Genomic DNA, 17788 nt, shown 5'->3' with positions numbered 1-17788 from the left:
CCTCGCCCACCGGGCGCCGGACGTCCCGCCCCGCCCCCCGCGCGCCCGGCCTCCCATTGGCCCGCCTGCCCCGCCTGCCCGGCTGCCCATTGGCTGGCGGGCCCGCCCGTTCGCGCGCAGGCGCGGGGCTGAGGGCGGGGTCGCTCGCCCGCGGCCCCTCAGGGCGGAGGCTCCGCACCGGGAGCGGCTCCGTGCGGGGGCCGGAGCGGAGGCAGCCGGGACGTGTCCCTGCTGACGTGACTGCTCGGCAGTGCGGGTCATGAGTGTCAGGCAAAGTGCCCTCCCAGCTCTGTTTGTGCTCTGGGCGTTGCTGTCGTCTCTTCATAAACAATTACCCTGGGGGCCACCCCACAGCGGGGGAGCCCGCTTGGGTCCCTGCCGTTGTGAAGCATCTTTGGCCCTCATTCTATGTTACCTGGAGCGTCCCTTTTGGAAGTCGCCTCTTATCCCTGCCATGTGGATGGTCCTCCCAGGTGGAGGCCAGTCACTTCTACTGTGCTTGTAGTGAGAGGACAAGAGGCCTGAAGCTGAGGTGGGAGATTCTGATTAGATATTAGAAAATAGGCTCTCTGCTGCCTTAGACTGAGGAAGTGTGGTGCTATAGGTTGGGGACTGATTTTAAATGCTCAAAACTATTGAGGGTTCACAGGAATCGAAACAGATCATTGGTTAGACTTGAAAACTGGTTCAGCTCTGAAATTAGTGTAGAATCACTAAGGTTAGGAAAGACCTCTAAGATCATCAATCCCAACTATTAATCCAGCAGCCTGTGTTCACCACTAAACCATGTGCCCAAGTGCCACATCCTCCCCCCTTCTGAACACTTCCAGGGATGGTGATTGTCAGTGTCTGACTACCCTGCCCATGGAGAAACTTTTCCCAATATCCAATCTAAACCTTTCCTGGCACAACTTGAGGCCGTTTCTTCTTGTTCTGTCACTTGTTACCTGGGAGAAGAGACTGACCCCCACCTGGCTACAACCTCCTTTCAGGTACTTTTAGAGAGCAAGACTTTGTAGACTGATTATACTTCTTAGCTGGGAAAAAAAAAAAAAAAAAAAAAAAGAGGCACTTCCCTTGTTGGTTTTGCCTATTTGGGACCAGGTGAACTTAGTATAAGAACAGATTAGAAAGTGCATTAAGTCATTCAGCAGAGTAAATGATAATGATTGTGCAGTCTTGCTATGGAGACCTGTCTTTATGTTGTATCAGGTCATGATTTACCTTTAAAAGCAGATAAAAGACAGGGCTGGTGTGTTAAATTACAAACAATTAAAGATTTTTGAGGTGGCTTTTTTTTGTTTGTTGGTTTGGGTTTTTTGGTGGGTGGTGTTATTTAAGGGTTTTTTTGTTGTTGTGTTGTTTTGTTTTTCCCTGTAGGGAATGGTGAAGAAATTTCCAAGTTAAGGCTCTGTTCAGTCAATTCATTTACCAGCTCAGCCGGTGATTCACCTGACTGAAACAAAGTCACAGCACCTCTCCCTTCCCCTGTCAACGAGGGTAATAATTCAGGGTTATCTTACAAGGTATTTTAAAGACTAAGTCTTGTACCTGTAACCACGTGACAGGGCATTAACATTGGTTCATGACCTATAAATAGATGTGCTTTCTGGTTTTGAGACAGTTAACTTGTGACCAAGTTCTACAGCAGTCTCCTGTAAGAAATTGGTCTGGTTTGGACTGTAAGATGCATTTTCCCAGTGGAATTCAGGAAGGTAGTAACTTTAAGTGGACTGGGTTTAGTTAGCTCTGCGTATTTACAGCTGTAAGTGGCATCCAAAAGTTTTACTTGGGCTACAAATTTGACAGCAACAAATGTGATAGTAATGAATTGAAGAATCCCTCTGAATCCTCTTAGCGTGGTTTTAGTGTTACACTGTTTTCAGTATTGTAGGCCTTTTGTTAGTGTGTGCGGGGTTTTTTGTTGTTGTTTGGGATTTTTGATTTGTGGGGTTGGGGTTTTTTGTTTGATTTGTTGTTTTTTTTTTAGGGGGGTTGGTTTTTGTTTGGTTTTGGTTTTTGTTGTTCTTTCTCCAAAATATCTACTAAGAGGCCTTAAAAATGTGGGGAACTAACCCTTGGCACTTTGTCAACAGGGAGAAGAGCAGCGAACAGATCTTTAGAGGATGCCAGATGTGTGCCCTTACGGAGAGAATATTTTGCCTCTGCTGGAGGGTGAAAGCTGTGTGGATAAGGCAGGCTTTATTTGCAATGTTTCTCACTGTTTAACACTGTTTCTCATACTTTTGCTAGTGGCAACTTTGGATTAACCTTGAATTTACCTGCATTCACTCAATCTCCCTTTGCCAAAATAGCTTTTACTTCAGCCAAGAAATAGCTAACTGCTTTTGTTTTGTGACAATTGGTGTTACCATTTTGAGGTATTCTTGCTTTTAAAAAACTTGGGAATTTTGCAGTTGGCTTTGAATATAATACTTGTTATTCATGTTCAAAACATATTTGAAAGAGAGCTTTATGCAGCATGACTTCTGAGGTGGTGAAATAGTGCTGGGTAAAGAAGTTGTGGTAAGGGTGTGGTGAAAGGCAGATTTTTGGAGTGTGATAACTAATCAAGAAAGATAATATATACCATTTATGCCTTTTAAAAAACCTGGAAAAAAAATATTGCCCAGGCTCTAGTGGAAGGTGACCCAGCAGTGGAGTAGCAGTGGGTGAGAAGAGCAAAAGGCAGCAAGAGTAAGGGCTGGGGCTTCAGAGCAAAGCCCCCAAGAGCTCTCAGTGTGGTCTCTTGGGCTGGTGTAAACAGCCCTCGGAGGCTTCCCATCCATAAAGAACCAGAGCTTCATCTACTAAAGAGATGAACTCCACTGTCCCTGGGCAAAAAATAGTGGTGCAAAGTCTGAAAGGGAGATTAGTTTGCTCCCTCATCAAGTATGTGATGCTGTAAGAGGATTGGATTTGCATATCCAAGGAGCAGTGAGTTTTCCTATTATTGATTACTTAGTATTCCCAGCTTAATGTTTGCCGTGTTGCTCTAATTGCCCCTACAAAGGTATTTAGCTAAAAGTCTATTGTAGGTTACGGGTTTCGGTCGGGACGGAGACGGATGGAGATCTCTATAGGCAGGTCTTGGGACACAGTCGGTTTATTGTAAAGGGCGTGGGTATTGGGGCACTGCTCAGAGCTGCTAGACTCAGCTCTGAGCAGGCCCAAGAGAGTAAGCAGGTGAGAGAGAGAGAGGGTGTAAGAGCAAGAGTGGAAGTAAGAGTAGAAGTGGAAGAGAGGAATAGAGAAGAGAGAATCAGAATCAGAAGTGAGAATGTCTGAAGTCCTGGTTACAATACAATAAATCATCTTCTGTACTGAATATTCTAATTGTCACTAACCAATCTAATACAAGATACAAATCCTATAGCATTTACATACAGCCTATAAGAGTCCTTATATTACCATAGAGTGTTACATCTTAACTTCTAAAAACTACTCTTTGGACCCCTTCTGCTGAGCTAGTAGGGTCTGCTCTGACCCTTGGACCTGTTTGCAAGCAGAGGGTATTGTTTCATCAAGAGGGGATTACTTCAGTGGCCATACCATTGTTTTCTAGTTGTTCAGTAACTAAGACCTGGTATTTCAAAAGTGGCTTTCATTTCGATGTTGCCTGTAGTTTTCATATTCCCAAAATCTTTTGTCAGGCAATCATATTTCCAAGGTTTTCCTGTTCCATCTTCCCCAACAGTCTATAGGTAATTTCACATGGGTTGCAAGGTAGTATTGGTCATTACTAATGGGCCAAAATAATGAAATACAGTTTTCAAGTGAAGGCTTAAGGTCTATAAATGGTGGCTGGAGCTCAGCTTGCAAGTGATCATTGCAGGTGGATTGATGCTGCTTCAAGATCCATTGATCTGTGCTGAGATGTGCCCTTGGTAAGATCACTTCTGGAATTATCACTTTTTAATAGTTTGGTTTGACAGCAATCTTACTGCACAACACAAAGGCCAGTAGGAGTGGTAACTGTTCCTCCTGAAATGAAAATATTGTTTTCATTTTTGCCTGTTATTTTTGGATAAATCTTGATTTTATAGTGTCTCTACAGAAATTCCTCCTTTTCTTGTCCTGAACCAAAAGCTGTTTTTGAGCATGTGATGTAAACTGCTGTGTAACTGACAGATGAGCTTGAATATAAAAATGTTATACTCAGTATTTTCTTTATAATGGATGAAATCTGACTTTGAGCCCCATTACAAAGCCTTTATCTCCTTTCTCCCCATTACTCATAATTTTTTAAGTGTTTGCTCTGTAGGATTTAAATATGCTTCTATTTGCTATAAACCTACGAGAAGGGAGAGGCATCTATGAGAAAAAGGATGCTTTTAAACCTGTACATTTGAGTGTACTAGTTCTATTACTTGAAGTTTTGCTTTGATGTAGTGAAGAATTATCAGGAAATTTCACATCTGGTATGTTTCAAAAAGGCTGCAACAAAGTTATTTTCATAAGAAAAATGAATGCATGAATTATTTAAAATAGTTGGTGCAACTGTTCCTATTAACTAATCCAGGCACTTGGAAGGCAATTACACTGAGCTTTGACAACACTGCCAACCCACTGCACAGTGCCTTATGCCAAAAGCTATTGTTGTTTTATTGACCACGTTCACCATTACATATGCATATGAAAAAACAGAGGCATTTTCATCGGGATTACCCTAATAGCATTAAGAGATTATTTTTTAAATTTCCTTGGAAGGAAATTCACTTAAATGAGATTACTTATTACTTGACTGGTTTCCTATCATGCTTCTATGTTTAGGTAAGTGGAGTCCATTAGAGTATAAAGTTTTTTAAAAAACTGATTTTATACATTAATGATTTCAAATAAAAGAGAAGTACTATATTTGTGCACAGCTTCTTTTGAGAAAGTTAAGTCGATGCTCTGGTTAGGAGAGATAACACTTTCTGTCCCCCTTGGTGGCCCCCCTAGTGTCACCATTAGTTGCTAATTACTTGCAAACAAATAAACAATTAACTCCTCGTGCCTCTTGGTGGGAGAGTTTTCATTGACATGCTAAAACTTTCTAATAAAGGATTTTAATTAATGACGTTGCAAATCCAACCCCCTTGTCAACATAGCTATAAGGAGGACTTGTGGAGAAATGCAAGTACAGTACCCCTGCTATGCTGGCTGAGGGCGAAGGCATGGCCGGTCCCTCGCTGTGTGCTGCTAACACAGCAGCTTCTCCGGATCTGCGCAAGGTGCCCGGCTTTGGAGAGAATAAAGCCACACAGTGCTCCTTCTCAATTGAGAGTATATTGGGACTGGAGCAGAAAAAAGATGGCATTCCAGCTGGGAAACCTCACAGACCCTGGATGGATGCATGCAGCAGTTTGGGTAAGTCGGTCTGTTTTGTAACCTCTCAAGCTTTCACCCTTTAAAAATATTGGCATGTTTCTACTGCAAACCAGTAAATTGAAGCTCTCCTTTTCTTGTTCTTTCTAGTTTTAGGTGATGACAGTGATCCCCATCGGCAAATCCCTGTTGTTTGCTATGAAAATCCATTATTTCATGCTAGAAGTGATCCAGTGCAAGAGGAAAAAGTTTTCAAGTGTGAAAAATATTTTTCAGTCGCTGAAAGGCTATCTTTCAAACGAGAATTGAGCTGGTACAGGGGTAGAAGACCACGAACTGCATTCACTAGAAACCAGGTAGGGCTTTCCTCCTACTTAATAAATGAGTAACAATGTAGTTTAATAAAATGTTGGAAGAAACCTCTAACAGCTGATAAATTCAGTGTGATGTACCTTGGCAGAGAGAAATGTAATCAGGAACTAGTGTAAATTAACAGGAATGTTGCTAATTTCAGCAGACCTCTCTTTATCTATGGAATCAGAATTGTGCAAACACTGATCAGAAGTCTCCTGTTGAACAAACTAAGCTGTTATTTTATTTATTTTATGTTTTACTGCTATGAACATAGTGATAACTATTCAACAAGTGTGTTTAATCTCCTCAGATTGAAGTATTGGAAAATGTTTTTAAAATGAACTCCTACCCCGGCATTGATATTAGAGAAGAGTTAGCTCGCAAATTAGAGTTAGATGAAGACAGGATCCAGGTAAATAAAAATTGATTTGAACTTTTCTGTAATTCCAGCTGTATGTACTCTCTGGCTATATAAGTAAGTAGTTTGACAGCAGTAATAAGGATGTTAATATTCTCAGTTTAAATCAATGTACATATGTGCCTTCAATGATTTGTGAAATGGAAACCATCGAATTCCTTCTGAAATCTAAAGCCTTCCATAGCATTGATGAGGTATTCATCACTATAATATTTCCACAATATCTGCTCTGTTAATCTCTAGTTATTATGTGCAGAACTTGATCATTTCCTTAAAATCATATTTATATTTTGCTTGTCACCATATTTGAAAAATGTATTTGAAACAAGTATGGACATAATTTGTGTGACTGCCTGCACATTTTGCAAGACTGCCAGCAGAGCATAGATGTGTTAAATAAGTGTTTGAACCTATGTCTTTATCTGCCAAAAGCCAAATCTATTCAGGGATATTAATTATTGATTTCCAGGTAGTTCAGTGTGATAAGAAGCATACTGTAAACATTAGAATTTGGGGTTTGCTTTGTTGTTTATCAGGCTTTTGATGCAAGTATTATATTTGGCCTGATGGGAAACTTGATGTTGCAAATAGTTAAGCAGCTGAAGAAATAACACCGTAAGTGTCTGAATTCCAGATGTTCAGGATCTTCCAGGGTCTGATTCTGTCACTGAATTTAATACCAGTTTTTATATTAATTACAGTGAAGCTGATTCTTACTTTCCAGTTAAGCTGGGGATATTATTTTCTTCATCTATGGTGTTAAAATTACAGCAGGTAGCTACATGCTATCATCTGCAGATTTAAAATTTATATTGAACTTGCAAACTGGTGTCACCATACAAATGTGTAATGCTGTGTGAATACTTTCCACTGCTGTATTTCTGAAAAGCATCCCTTCTCTTTCCATTTTAGATCTGGTTCCAGAACCGTCGTGCAAAGCTGAAAAGATCACACAGAGAATCTCAGTTTCTAATGGTGAAAAACACTTTCACCTCCAGCCTGCTAGAGTAGAAGGAAGGATGGCTTGCTGTTACAGTACTACTGCAGAAAATGAATGATTATTCATAACCTGTATTAAGTAATGATATAGTAATTATGAATTTATGCTCAGATTTGAAATTTTATTATAATTTTCATTCAAATAAACTGTAAATACTTGAAGTATTATTATAATCTACTTTTTGTGGAAAAAGTGAACTTTTCCTATATACTTGAGTAAGTATTTTCAAAGAAGTTGAGATATTTTTGCAGTTCAAAAAAATGCAAACCCTGGGTTGCACAAGATTTTCAGCTACTATGAATTACTGCAGGTGACTTGACAAAGCTTTATGGTTTTAGGAGAAGTCTGTTTCAAGTCTGAAATAAACCAGATGCAAAATAAATTTTGCTACTGGAAACAGTTTGTCACATTGGAGTTTAAATAGCTTATTTATAAAGAATATGATAGTTTTCATAAAGAACATGGTTTTTAGAAAAAGGTGTCTCAAATGGAAGGACTAATATTCAACTGGCTCTTCAGTTTGAACAATTGCTCAGTTAAAAGAAGCTGACAATTATAATCTTTTTATATAATTTTAATTAATTTAGGCTATTTGCCTGTTTAATTCTTTAACTTGGTTATCTCCTCTCTTGTCAGTGTAAGTGTTCCAGTTATGGAAGTTGCCCTATTATCTTTCAATGACAGAATGTAGCATTTCATGGGATCAAATCAGTGGGGACCAGGCCAGATATGCAGATCATTGCCATTAATTTTAGGGTGTTGAATTCATTTTTATCAAACAGTACAAGAAAGTTAATTATCCTTATATTTGATATTCATCCTGAAGTCAAGGAGAGCCTTATATGAAAAAACCCCACCCAACGCTTCATGGCCACAATGTAGGGAAACATTTTAAGTACAGGTTTATGCTGCTCTTTGTTCAGCAGAGCTCTACGCACTTGTCCCAAGTGCTGGTGACCTTCTGTTAGACTCCAGCCTGTGTTTCTTGCTAGACATAAATTCTACATTATCTCATGAACAAACACAGTATTGCTCTTCCTCTCTCCATGCTTGTATCCATATCTGTTGTCCAATAGGATGAAAGGTAAGTTGAGAAAATGGGGTGATAGAAAAAAATCATTTTATATTGTCTCATACAAAAAAAAGCTAAAACCCAACAGGAGGGATGATCTGACTTCAGTCCTTACTTAGTATTTTGAATGATAGTTTGAGCTATGAGAGTTTAAATTAAAAAAAACATTTCTGTATTTTCTGAAAAATATCACTGAAAAACTGCATTGCTTTAGAACTGGGCTACAGATATTGGCCCTTCTGTGTTCTTAACTTCATTGGCTCATTGCCTTCACTTTTATACAGAATCCTAAAAATCTTGAATTGTTTGACTTTGCTCCTGGAAATCTTATTTTAATATGAAAATAACAAACTTTTATCTGATGTTGAAATCTTAATTTTTTTGTGCTTTGTTGGATTTGGGAAATAACATTCCTAACTGAACTTCTGTTGTATCCTGCATTCCAAAATACTTAAGGGAACATTCACAAGTAAAGCAATTTAAATTGAGCCAGATCCATTAGGAATAGTTTTTAGAGAAATTGAAATCTCAATTCAGATACCTGCCTGATCTGGTAAAGGCAAAGACAATATTGGGAATGCATTCTTCTATTTTGTTTTTCTTCACACCTCAAAACATATATTGCCCATAGTTTAACCTTACTGCAGGTAATCTGAAACTATTGTCTACTTTGCTTCTGGAAACAAGGTTTCCAGCAGCAACAGATTAGACTAATCTGTACAGATTGATTGCCTAAGAACCTTACTCTATTATCTGGCAAATACCTAAATACACCTAATGTCTGCTATAATGGAACTTGTCTCAAGTGACGGAAGTCTGACAAAGCAATTTAAGAGAAGCAGTAGAATAGTAGCAGAATAATAATAGCACCAGCCCTGGTATCCTGCTCTCCATTAGCAAATGTGACCAGCAGGATCTTTGGTGTGAGGTACTAGGAGTGTCCCACATAGTGCTAAGGGGGAAAGCATTTAAAAGCAGAGTTGCATTATTTCCTTCATTTGGCTTAGCTTGTTCTTCCCAGAGTAAAGGAATCAGCAAGTCAAAAAAGAGCCTCTCACTTTACATTTATACCTGCTCTGACCAGCATGGGTTTAAATTGTGCCCATCACTTTCTCAAAACAGCTGGATTTTTTTCCCCCCTTGAAAAGTATTAGTCTGGACTTCACAGGATTTTTGTGTAGTAGTTGCTGGCAATATGCAGGGCTCCCTTGGCAATGCGTGTGACAGTTCTGTTACCTGTGCAGGCACTGCCAGGCCAGGAACGGCAGTGGGTGAGGCAGTCAGCAGAGGCCACCGTGGATGCTGGAATCCAGCCCTGCCCCACTTTTGCATGCTTTGCCTCGCAGTGGTTCTGTTTGTCTCTCTGCGCTTCAGAGTGTAGAGTCTCGGTCTTTTTTGTTCTAGTTCTGGCTTAAGCTCACGAAGCCACAACCTTTGCTTCCAGCCATGTTGCCTTGCTTTGGCTCCAGCGATCATTTGACCCTTGTGATAAGCTGATACATTGACTAAGATGGAGAAAAACTGTTCCAGCAAAAAACCCTCTCACTCTTAATATGGGCAAGTTGTCACGTCAACAGCCATTAATAGCTACAATCCTCAGTCAGGATGATACTGGGCCTCTGTCTCTGACTGTACTGCAGCTTAAATATTCTAGTAGTGTTTTCCACTTGCTTGCATAATAATTTGTTTTAAATTGATGTTCTTCTCTTAATTACTGTCTCTATCTTAATTTTTTTTTTCTAACTACAAATTTCAGCAATGTGCAGTGCTGTCCAAAAAAGATGTGCTATGCTTATGGTCTAAAAGCAGATTCACGTTAATTTATACCAAAGAGCCAATGCTTCCAAAGTTCTATTTTGATGTTACTTGAAGCATACATAAAACCATAGTTTAAAACTTTAATGTTAGCATCAAAAGCCCAGGTTGAAACAGCATTCATTAAACTGTCATTTAACACTTTGAATTTGCAATTATTTAGTCAAGTCTGTGCTTACAAATAGCAAGCCAGCACACCAGCAAACTACAGGTTATGATTTTTCTTGTGTGTGTGGATACATTTACATTTTTCTACTTGTTCAAAGTTTTGTATTGGAAATACTTTGGAAGAGATGAAACCTGTGACTTTTATAGTTGTATGTAAGAAGATTAACATTGTGCTCAAAGCAGTATTAAAAGGAAATGTGACTTTAAAAATAATCCAGCAATTTTATGTGACTGGATTTTAACAGAAGCCTTGTATAAAAGCAGCATAAAATCATTTGCAAACTCCTTCAGTTTATCTAACATGAAAATAAGCTACTCTTAAACGATTGAGACCAACTCTCAGGTTTAACTAACAATCATAAAATCAAAGCTTTCTAGAAATTGGTTGTAAAACAACTTTTTTATTCCTTGGATTGACTTCATTTCCCTATTAATTGTTAGATAGATTATCTTTGTCCCTTTATTTTAAAGGACTGAATATTACATAACTGCATGGGAAATTTAAGGTATTTTATTTCCAAGAATACTTTGGAGCTATAGTGATTGACTTGAATTATTATTTCATGTCCTGTTATTCATGTTATGGATTCACCTTGAATCAAAATCACATTCTGTTACTTTTACACAAGCTATTTAGAATATCTTATGTGCATATTTGATAATGAAACAGTAAAAAGACAAAGCAGTAATAATAATTATATGAGGGGGAGCTGGGGCTGTTCAGCCTCTTGGGGGGCATAAGGATCCCACCTGATTGCATCACGAAGGGAGTTCTTGTGGTCACAGTGGGCAAACAGGATTGTTGGTGAGGGAGAGGAATCCAGGGCTGCTGAAGAGCCTGCAGTTCTAGATTCCTTTTGGGAGGGATAGTGCCTGGACTTGTGGGACATGAGGGGGAGAGGGCTACACAGAAAATATGGAAACCAGTCTGTCTGTTTTGGGCACCCAAAATTGATACTGGTGGGGCCAGCAGTATTTTCAGGAGAATCCCAGGAAGAGTGAAATGCTGTTTTGCATGGCACAGTGTTACCACTGAAGCTTTCCTTTCTTAGATTGACTAGCAAATTGGAAAACTAATCATGTACTTGTTGAGTTTAGAAACAGCAATAAGGATTTCTTCTAATATCTGGTTTTTTGCAGGACACGATTTATTAAGCAGGGAGGTAAGACCATGATCAAAAATGCTTAGGGATATACAGGTTTTGGTGTAGCTGGGTGTAATTGCCAATGACTTTCATACCCCTGAGTATGTTTAATATTTGATCACATGGATGTGCTATGGGGCTGGTATTGGAGTGACAGAATAAGTAATGCATTGCTTGTGCCTTAAAAGAAAAATAAAAGGGAAAAAAAGAACAAAAAATCAATGAAAGAACAGATTTTGCAGGTGTGTTTTGATCCACGTTGTGGATCAGTGGGTGTAAAGTCCAGTGTCTTGAGCAAACAGAGTATGTTGTGGATTCACATAGGTACCAGTTATGCTTTTGATATTAAATTTCAAGCAGGGTCATCTGGCTTGAGATGTTGTAAGGATGTGTATGTGTGGCCAGTAAAATTGATACAGCACCCAGACTGAAAGGGAAGTAAATATTCCTTCTTTCTGGATTTATGTTCCAGGATTTTTTTCTCCTAGCTCCTAAACCAGGATTTCCTCTGCCATTAGGATGGCTTGAGAACACCATGAGTATGGTCTGTCACTCTTTTCCTTAATCTTGTGCAATTTGGAGCAAAAAGGACAGAAGTAGGCAGGTGGTATAAGATAGTCCTCTTCATTAAAAATTATCTATGTCATTAGTCGTGTTATTAATCACTATAAAATTTTGGGAATTTGTAATTTTTAAATTGCATATGTTTCAAACACATTATCTCATTGTGACCTTTAAAAAAACCCATGACCTTGCACCAACTCAATTATTGTACCTTCTTTTTCTCTGATCCTTTCTTGCTCTCTTAGCACTGAATTTTTATTTTACCAGTCCATAACATTTTACTACTTCTAAGGTTTTAAGTGCCTGTCCACAATTTCTAGATTCTGGGGCAGTCTCTTGTCTGCATAACCAAATTATGTTTTATATATTAAATGAAAATGAATATATATCTTTTAATGATAGATTTCATACTTTTAATCTTCAGAATTTTATTGTATGGATGGATCATAGTAATATTCCAAATTATCTTGGGATTCAGTTTCTATGAATGATGCCATATTAAGGAAATTAAGAAGATAGCAGATAAAGTATTGTGCACTAAAAATTGTTGGCTATTTATTTGGCTTTTCGATATAAAGACAGGCTTTAAAGTCATAAATTTTGAAACAGTTTTAGTCTGTATTTGAACTGCCTAGAAAACTGCTGGGCTGCTTCTGCCGTCTGGTGGCTGCATTTAGTAATGACAGCCCCACGTGCTCGGGGGGTTCATTCCGCGCTCTGGAGCGGGGCCGTGGGCACGGGATGCCCGCAAGGGATTGACTGATCCTTCCAATTTACCAACATTCGTGACCGAATTGACATCGTGCACGCATACAAATGCTCCATGTCAGGCCTGATTTTCCAAAGCTCTGAGTGCTCAATAATGACAGAACCTAGTGATGTGCGGGTGCTTAATATTTTTGGTACTCTGAACAGCCAACCTTTTAAAATCTTGCCTCTAAATGAATTTAGGCTGCTGTCGTGATTATGTGTCTGTAAGACTGCCCAGCATTGCCAGTTTGTGGTAGGAGAATATTTTCACATTCCAGAAAGAAATTCTCAGGAAGAATTTCTTCACACAAAGGGTTGTTAAAATTGGAACAGGCTGCCCAGGGAGATGTTGGAATTGCCATCCCTGGACATGCTCAAGAAACCGCTGGATGTGGCATTTACTGCAATGGTCTGCTTGACAGTGTGGTGATTGGTCAAGGGTTGGACTCAGAGGTCTTTTCTAAGCTAAATGATTCTGTGAAAGTTTTTGACAAATTATCCTGCAGTTCTAAAAACCCCACTCATTATGGTGTAAAACTTAGAATGACTTCTGGTACAATATCTACTAATGTAATTCTTCTGTGATAATAAATACAGTGTTGTCAATGCAAATATTTGCCAGGCAGAAACACTTATTGCCACCAGATTTTTATTTTTCATTGTTTCATCACATTAGAAGGATAAGAAATTACTTCATGTCATTTAAATACAGTGCATTTCTTAATTTTATTGCATTTCAAAGCATTTGGTCAGAGCAAAATACTAAAAATATATTTTAAAATATAATAGTATCCACTTTAATTTCTGTCATGATTCAAATATTTGTAGGCTTCCCTCACTTCAGAGTTTAATCTCATTATGTGCTACAGGATGTGGTTATCTGACAATATTACTGCAATTTGCTCTGATTCATTTTGGCAGAGAAAGGAAGTCAGAGGAAAGCATTCTCAGGTGGCATCAGCATTGCCCTTAGAATGCTGAAACTTTTGTAAAATTTAAGTGGGTTACATGGAAAATCTTTTCTTGGGGATGTTTTTTTGTTTAAATGAGAAAGCTGATTCAATCTTTTCCTTCTCTCCTCTGTAAAAATATGATCTGGGGTAGTTAGTTTTATCACAAATTATGGTTTAGGAGGACTAGTATTTTCAGTGATTGTTACTATTATAATCTAATTTGAAAGAAAAAATAATTATCTATTGTAACTTACCATATTAACAGGCTTTAACTTTCCATGGAGTCTTAACAAATCTTGTTCACTGCATTTGATCAGTCTGTTACTATCTGCATATTTATCTTACTCTTTCCAAAAACAAGCAGCTAACTCAATCCTGATATCCAACTGCTTCAAATTAGTGTTTTAAAATAATATGCCAGACTGTAGATAAAAAGAACCATGAGTTTGTTTGTTGGAGAGGTAGAGCTGCCAGCAACAGTTGTCATTCCTAACAAGGCCCTTCCTCTGTTTTTTTTTAGCCCAGTCATGTAGAAATGCTGTGCATTCTTTTGTAAATCTGTTATAAAATGTTTTAAAATTACATTAGACTATTTGGGGGAATATCTATCATATAAACAAAAAATGCAATTTCCATATGTCTCCAGCCTTTGTATTTTCTTTTGTTTGTGTATTTCCCTTTGTGGGAGTAGAATGAGGTGCTACTGACAAAGGGCTTTCCAATTTTCTTCCACAATGGTTGCACAATAGTCAGACTTTTTGTAATTCTTCCAGTCATGTTTCTATTGTTCTGTAGTGATATCTGTTACAAGTGTCTCCATGCATTTTAATTGCAAAAATTTTCAGAACATTTTCTTTAGCCTTAATTACCCTTAGCTTTTGGCCTCAAATAACAAATGATGTCATCCCAAAGTGCTTGAGCAAATAGCTCTCCCTCAGTTAAATGGGAAAGGGTTTAAGGCAGGTTATGCTCAGTGAGGGGTCCCTTAGTATGCTAGGATTAATTCTGCAGACATTGCCACAGGATGCTGTTGAATTGCACAACAGACTGTTAAATCAGGTTAGGGTTGTTCTCCCGCCCCACCTCCCTCCCCCGTATTTCCCTGCAGAAGGAAAATGACAGGCTGTCTGCATGGGAAGCATTGTGCTGCAATAAGAAAGGGTTGAGAGTAGAATTAAAACTGGAAACTTTTGTAAAGACATTACTTCATTATCATTTCTGGCATTTATTCAAACTGCATTGCGAGGATCTTGGTTTATGTTTTTAATAGCTGTTTGACATAAAATTTCTGTATTGCAGAAATACATTATTTTAAAATTGAACATTACAAATTATTCACTTGTTGTTAAAGAATAAAACATAGATAAGTTTGGGGATACAGTTGTTGGTTCGGAATATTTTTAGTTCAACAGCATTTTTATTGAAAAATGACTCATCCATGCAATTTTAAATTTTCTTTGCATCATAAATCTACTCTTCTCTAAAAGTGCAGTTTCATATTACACCTAATCCAGTGTAACAGAAGACTGCTGCTGAAAGATGCAGTCCTGCCCTGCTCCCACAGAAACAACATGTGGCCACAGGGTGAGTCACTTCAGTGTGCTTTTGGAGCAGGGAGGAGTGTGCTTGGTGGCACATCACTAAGTTGAATAATCTTAGAGAACTTCCTTTATTATATTCATATGAGTAAACAGATACAAAACTCAACAGAAATACAGAAAGTTGACATTTGGCTGCAAACATCGTCTGCCAGTAGAAGGAGGCCTCTATACAATATAGGGAACTGTGAGGTCTGGGGAGGAGTAATATTATATGAAGATTTGCATCCATGGATCACTGACAAATTGTTGATTTGATGGTGATCAGAAGTAATTTTCATATAATAGTATTTGCTTTAGTTCAGTCATTTCCTTTTCACCATAACATACTCCTACATCTGATGCTGACTTGAGCCTCTAGGAATATAGGACTTAAAACTTCTCTGGTCATTGAGTGCAATTTCCTGTAGAAGAGATTAAGTCATCCAGAAAGGTCACAAGACCATTCACTCCCTTCTCTCTGAACTCTACAAGCTTCAACACATCCCCAAATATCTGGAGACAGACTTGAGATTTTTGAGAAAAGTCTCAAACATGACACTGTGACAAAAAAGTGAGCAGGAGAGAAACATCCCTGCCAGTACACTCCATGGGATTCTGGAAGGTCTGGCTTAGCCAGCAGTAAGGACTGGATGCTCAGTTTCAGGACCTGTTGCAAAGCATCTGGATATAAAAATGGTGGCTGCCAGTGTCAAAGTAGAATTCATGCATCTTATTCCACTTTCCCATCTGGACACAGCAGCAGCTACTCCAAAGTGCCAATAAACGTGTGGCCACAGCAGGAGGCAGCTGGCTGCCACGACAGCCTGCTGGGTGCTCTTTGCCACTCCTGAGAGAGAAGCAGCCACTTGGGTGGAATTGTTCTGGAGGCTTGCACCCATGAGTACTGTCTGGATGACCTTAGGAAGCAGAGTGTGTCTCTACAGAAAGCAGCAAATTAAAACCAAAGAATGCTACACACAGGGGTCTTTTCCTGCCGTTCTAAGGCACAGAGTCTTTCCTGACTCCAAATCTAATTATTGGTTTAGCCCTGAGCATGTGTGCAAGACATAAAAGCAGGCATCTTTATGACTCGGTGCTTAAGTTTCCCCATCTATAAAATGGGACTGGTAATACAGATTTTTCTTTGAGAACTCTGTGTTTCATGAATTTTTGTCACATTTCTCAAGGCCTAATGATTTAACAGTTGCCTTGAACAAGATAGGTATTCATAACAATTAGACTTGATTCAAATTTCAATTCAATTTTATGGCTTGAGGTTGCTTTCTTATCAGTTGATAACCTTTCACTTGAGCCTGGCCAGATCATTTGAAACTGTGGCATGTTATAATACAGAAGACTCCATGGAAACAGTATTTTTATGACCCCTGACATAGGTGGGAATTTTCATGCCCTTGCTGGGAGTGTCCACATCCATTTCACACTTGTTAGTTTTGATCTTAAAGTTTGATACTGGAAGATGGTTCTTCCTCTATTTTATGCTCAGTGCTCATCCCATAGATAAACCATCCCCATGGAAGTGGGACAATTTCATGTAAGTGGGTATTTTCAAAAGATCTGATTTTCTGTCTTCCAGTATCTGCCAGATGAAGTTCCAGAAGACCCTCACATTGAGGGGTTTCCGTTCTGGCATCTCTTTTAGCACATTGTCTGCTTGGTTCACTGCATCTCGTCCTCATTTCCTAACAGTGGGCAGTGTCTGTAACAGGAGTTATTGACATATTGCGATATTGTGATATTGCAATAGTCATGATTGTCTGACTCAACTGAATACTCTACAAGCCTGATGAATGCTTTCTGCCCCAAAGTAAGCTGATTTCTTTTGCAGTCAAGGTCAGTCTCTCTTGGGAAAGAATTCAGTGCTAGAAATATGAACTATGGATGGAGCATACAGCTTCCAAGTCCAAGAATGAATTTTTGCTGAGCAATAGAACGTTTTTGTAGGGAATTTTTAACCATATTATCAGAAATTTTTGGTACATGAGTTTTCATGTTTTTATAGGGATTGCTGAGTTCTCACTGTCTCCTCCATCTGGGAACAGCTGCTCAGAAAGGGGAAGGAAAAAAAAGGGATTTTTAGCTTTAAGCAAGAAGGGAGAGTGGCAACCAAAACCAGCTGTAGAATGCAGGATATTGATACCCATGACTTTTGGATAGTATGCATTCTATACTGCTCAGAAACAAGAGACTGTTGTAAAAAGGACAAAAGAACCTACAGGCAAGCAGAGTCCTTGCAGCCACTTTCGCCCTTCCATGAGCTCGCAGCAGTTTGGAGACTCCAGTTAGAAACATTAACTGCTGTCATTTGATTCCTTCCTCTCCACTACTTTTTTCCACGAAAGACTTCAGTATAAATTATTCTAAATGGATCCGGAGCAATGCACTACTTCTGTATTCAGTTCACTCACGGGATAAGTTGGACATGGTGGCACCATGGAGGAATTGTTTTTCAGACGTGTCATTTTGTTATTAGCGTAGGCTGAACTATTGGGAAGGAGGTATCAATACTGGTTTTGTGAGATGGCATCTTTGCTTTGTGCTGCTAGGTTTGAGGTCTCAGTAAATATGACCAATCATTTTGCTGCTTTCTGGGTACTGCCAGTGCAACCAGTGGCAGCTGTGAGTTCTTCAGTTATTCTGC

At 38.9% G+C, this 17788-nt stretch overlaps 1 protein-coding gene and 1 long non-coding RNA gene across 3 annotated transcripts; both read left to right on the top strand.

Moving 5' to 3' along the window:
- The first annotated feature begins 138 nt into the window (after positions 1 to 138).
- On the top strand, positions 139 to 3034 carry LOC121659660. 2 transcript variants are annotated; one of them, XR_006014409.1, is made up of 3 exons: positions 139 to 236; positions 1381 to 1526; positions 2097 to 3034. It is a non-coding gene; the product is annotated as an uncharacterized LOC121659660 (long non-coding RNA). The 2 variants fall into 2 exon arrangements; XR_006014410.1 differs by lacking the exon at positions 139 to 236 and adding an exon at positions 953 to 992.
- Positions 3035 to 3701: 667 nt separating this feature from the next.
- On the top strand, positions 3702 to 7247 carry HESX1 (HESX homeobox 1). The gene is made up of 5 exons (XM_042017968.1): positions 3702 to 3887; positions 5094 to 5352; positions 5461 to 5666; positions 5975 to 6076; positions 6995 to 7247. Exons 2-5 carry the CDS (start codon positions 5139 to 5141, stop codon positions 7091 to 7093), a joined length of 621 nt encoding a protein of 206 aa, XP_041873902.1. The 5' UTR covers positions 3702 to 3887; positions 5094 to 5138; the 3' UTR covers positions 7094 to 7247.
- The last annotated feature ends 10541 nt before the right edge of the window (positions 7248 to 17788 follow it).

The sequence above is a fragment of the Corvus kubaryi genome, unplaced genomic scaffold (genome assembly GCF_017639235.1).
Source record: "Corvus kubaryi isolate FWS band 111438036 unplaced genomic scaffold, C.kubaryi_AGA036_p1.0 124, whole genome shotgun sequence".
NCBI lineage: Eukaryota > Metazoa > Chordata > Aves > Passeriformes > Corvidae > Corvus > Corvus kubaryi.
The sequence above is the reverse complement of the archived record's forward strand: the minus strand, read 5'-3'. Positions and strand labels throughout refer to the sequence as shown.

What these genes read in the sequence shown, in the direction of transcription:
- HESX1 (XM_042017968.1), top strand. Translation starts at nt 5,139, where the DNA reads ATGCTGGCTGAGGGCGAAGGCATGGCCGGTCCCTCGCTGTGTGCTGCT. An exon ending in CTGCATTCACTAGAAACCAG is followed by an intron (nt 5,667 to 5,974) that starts GTAGGGCTTTCC and finishes TAATCTCCTCAG; the next exon opens with ATTGAAGTATTGGAAAATGT. An exon ending in TAGATGAAGACAGGATCCAG is followed by an intron (nt 6,077 to 6,994) that starts GTAAATAAAAAT and finishes TTTCCATTTTAG; the next exon opens with ATCTGGTTCCAGAACCGTCG.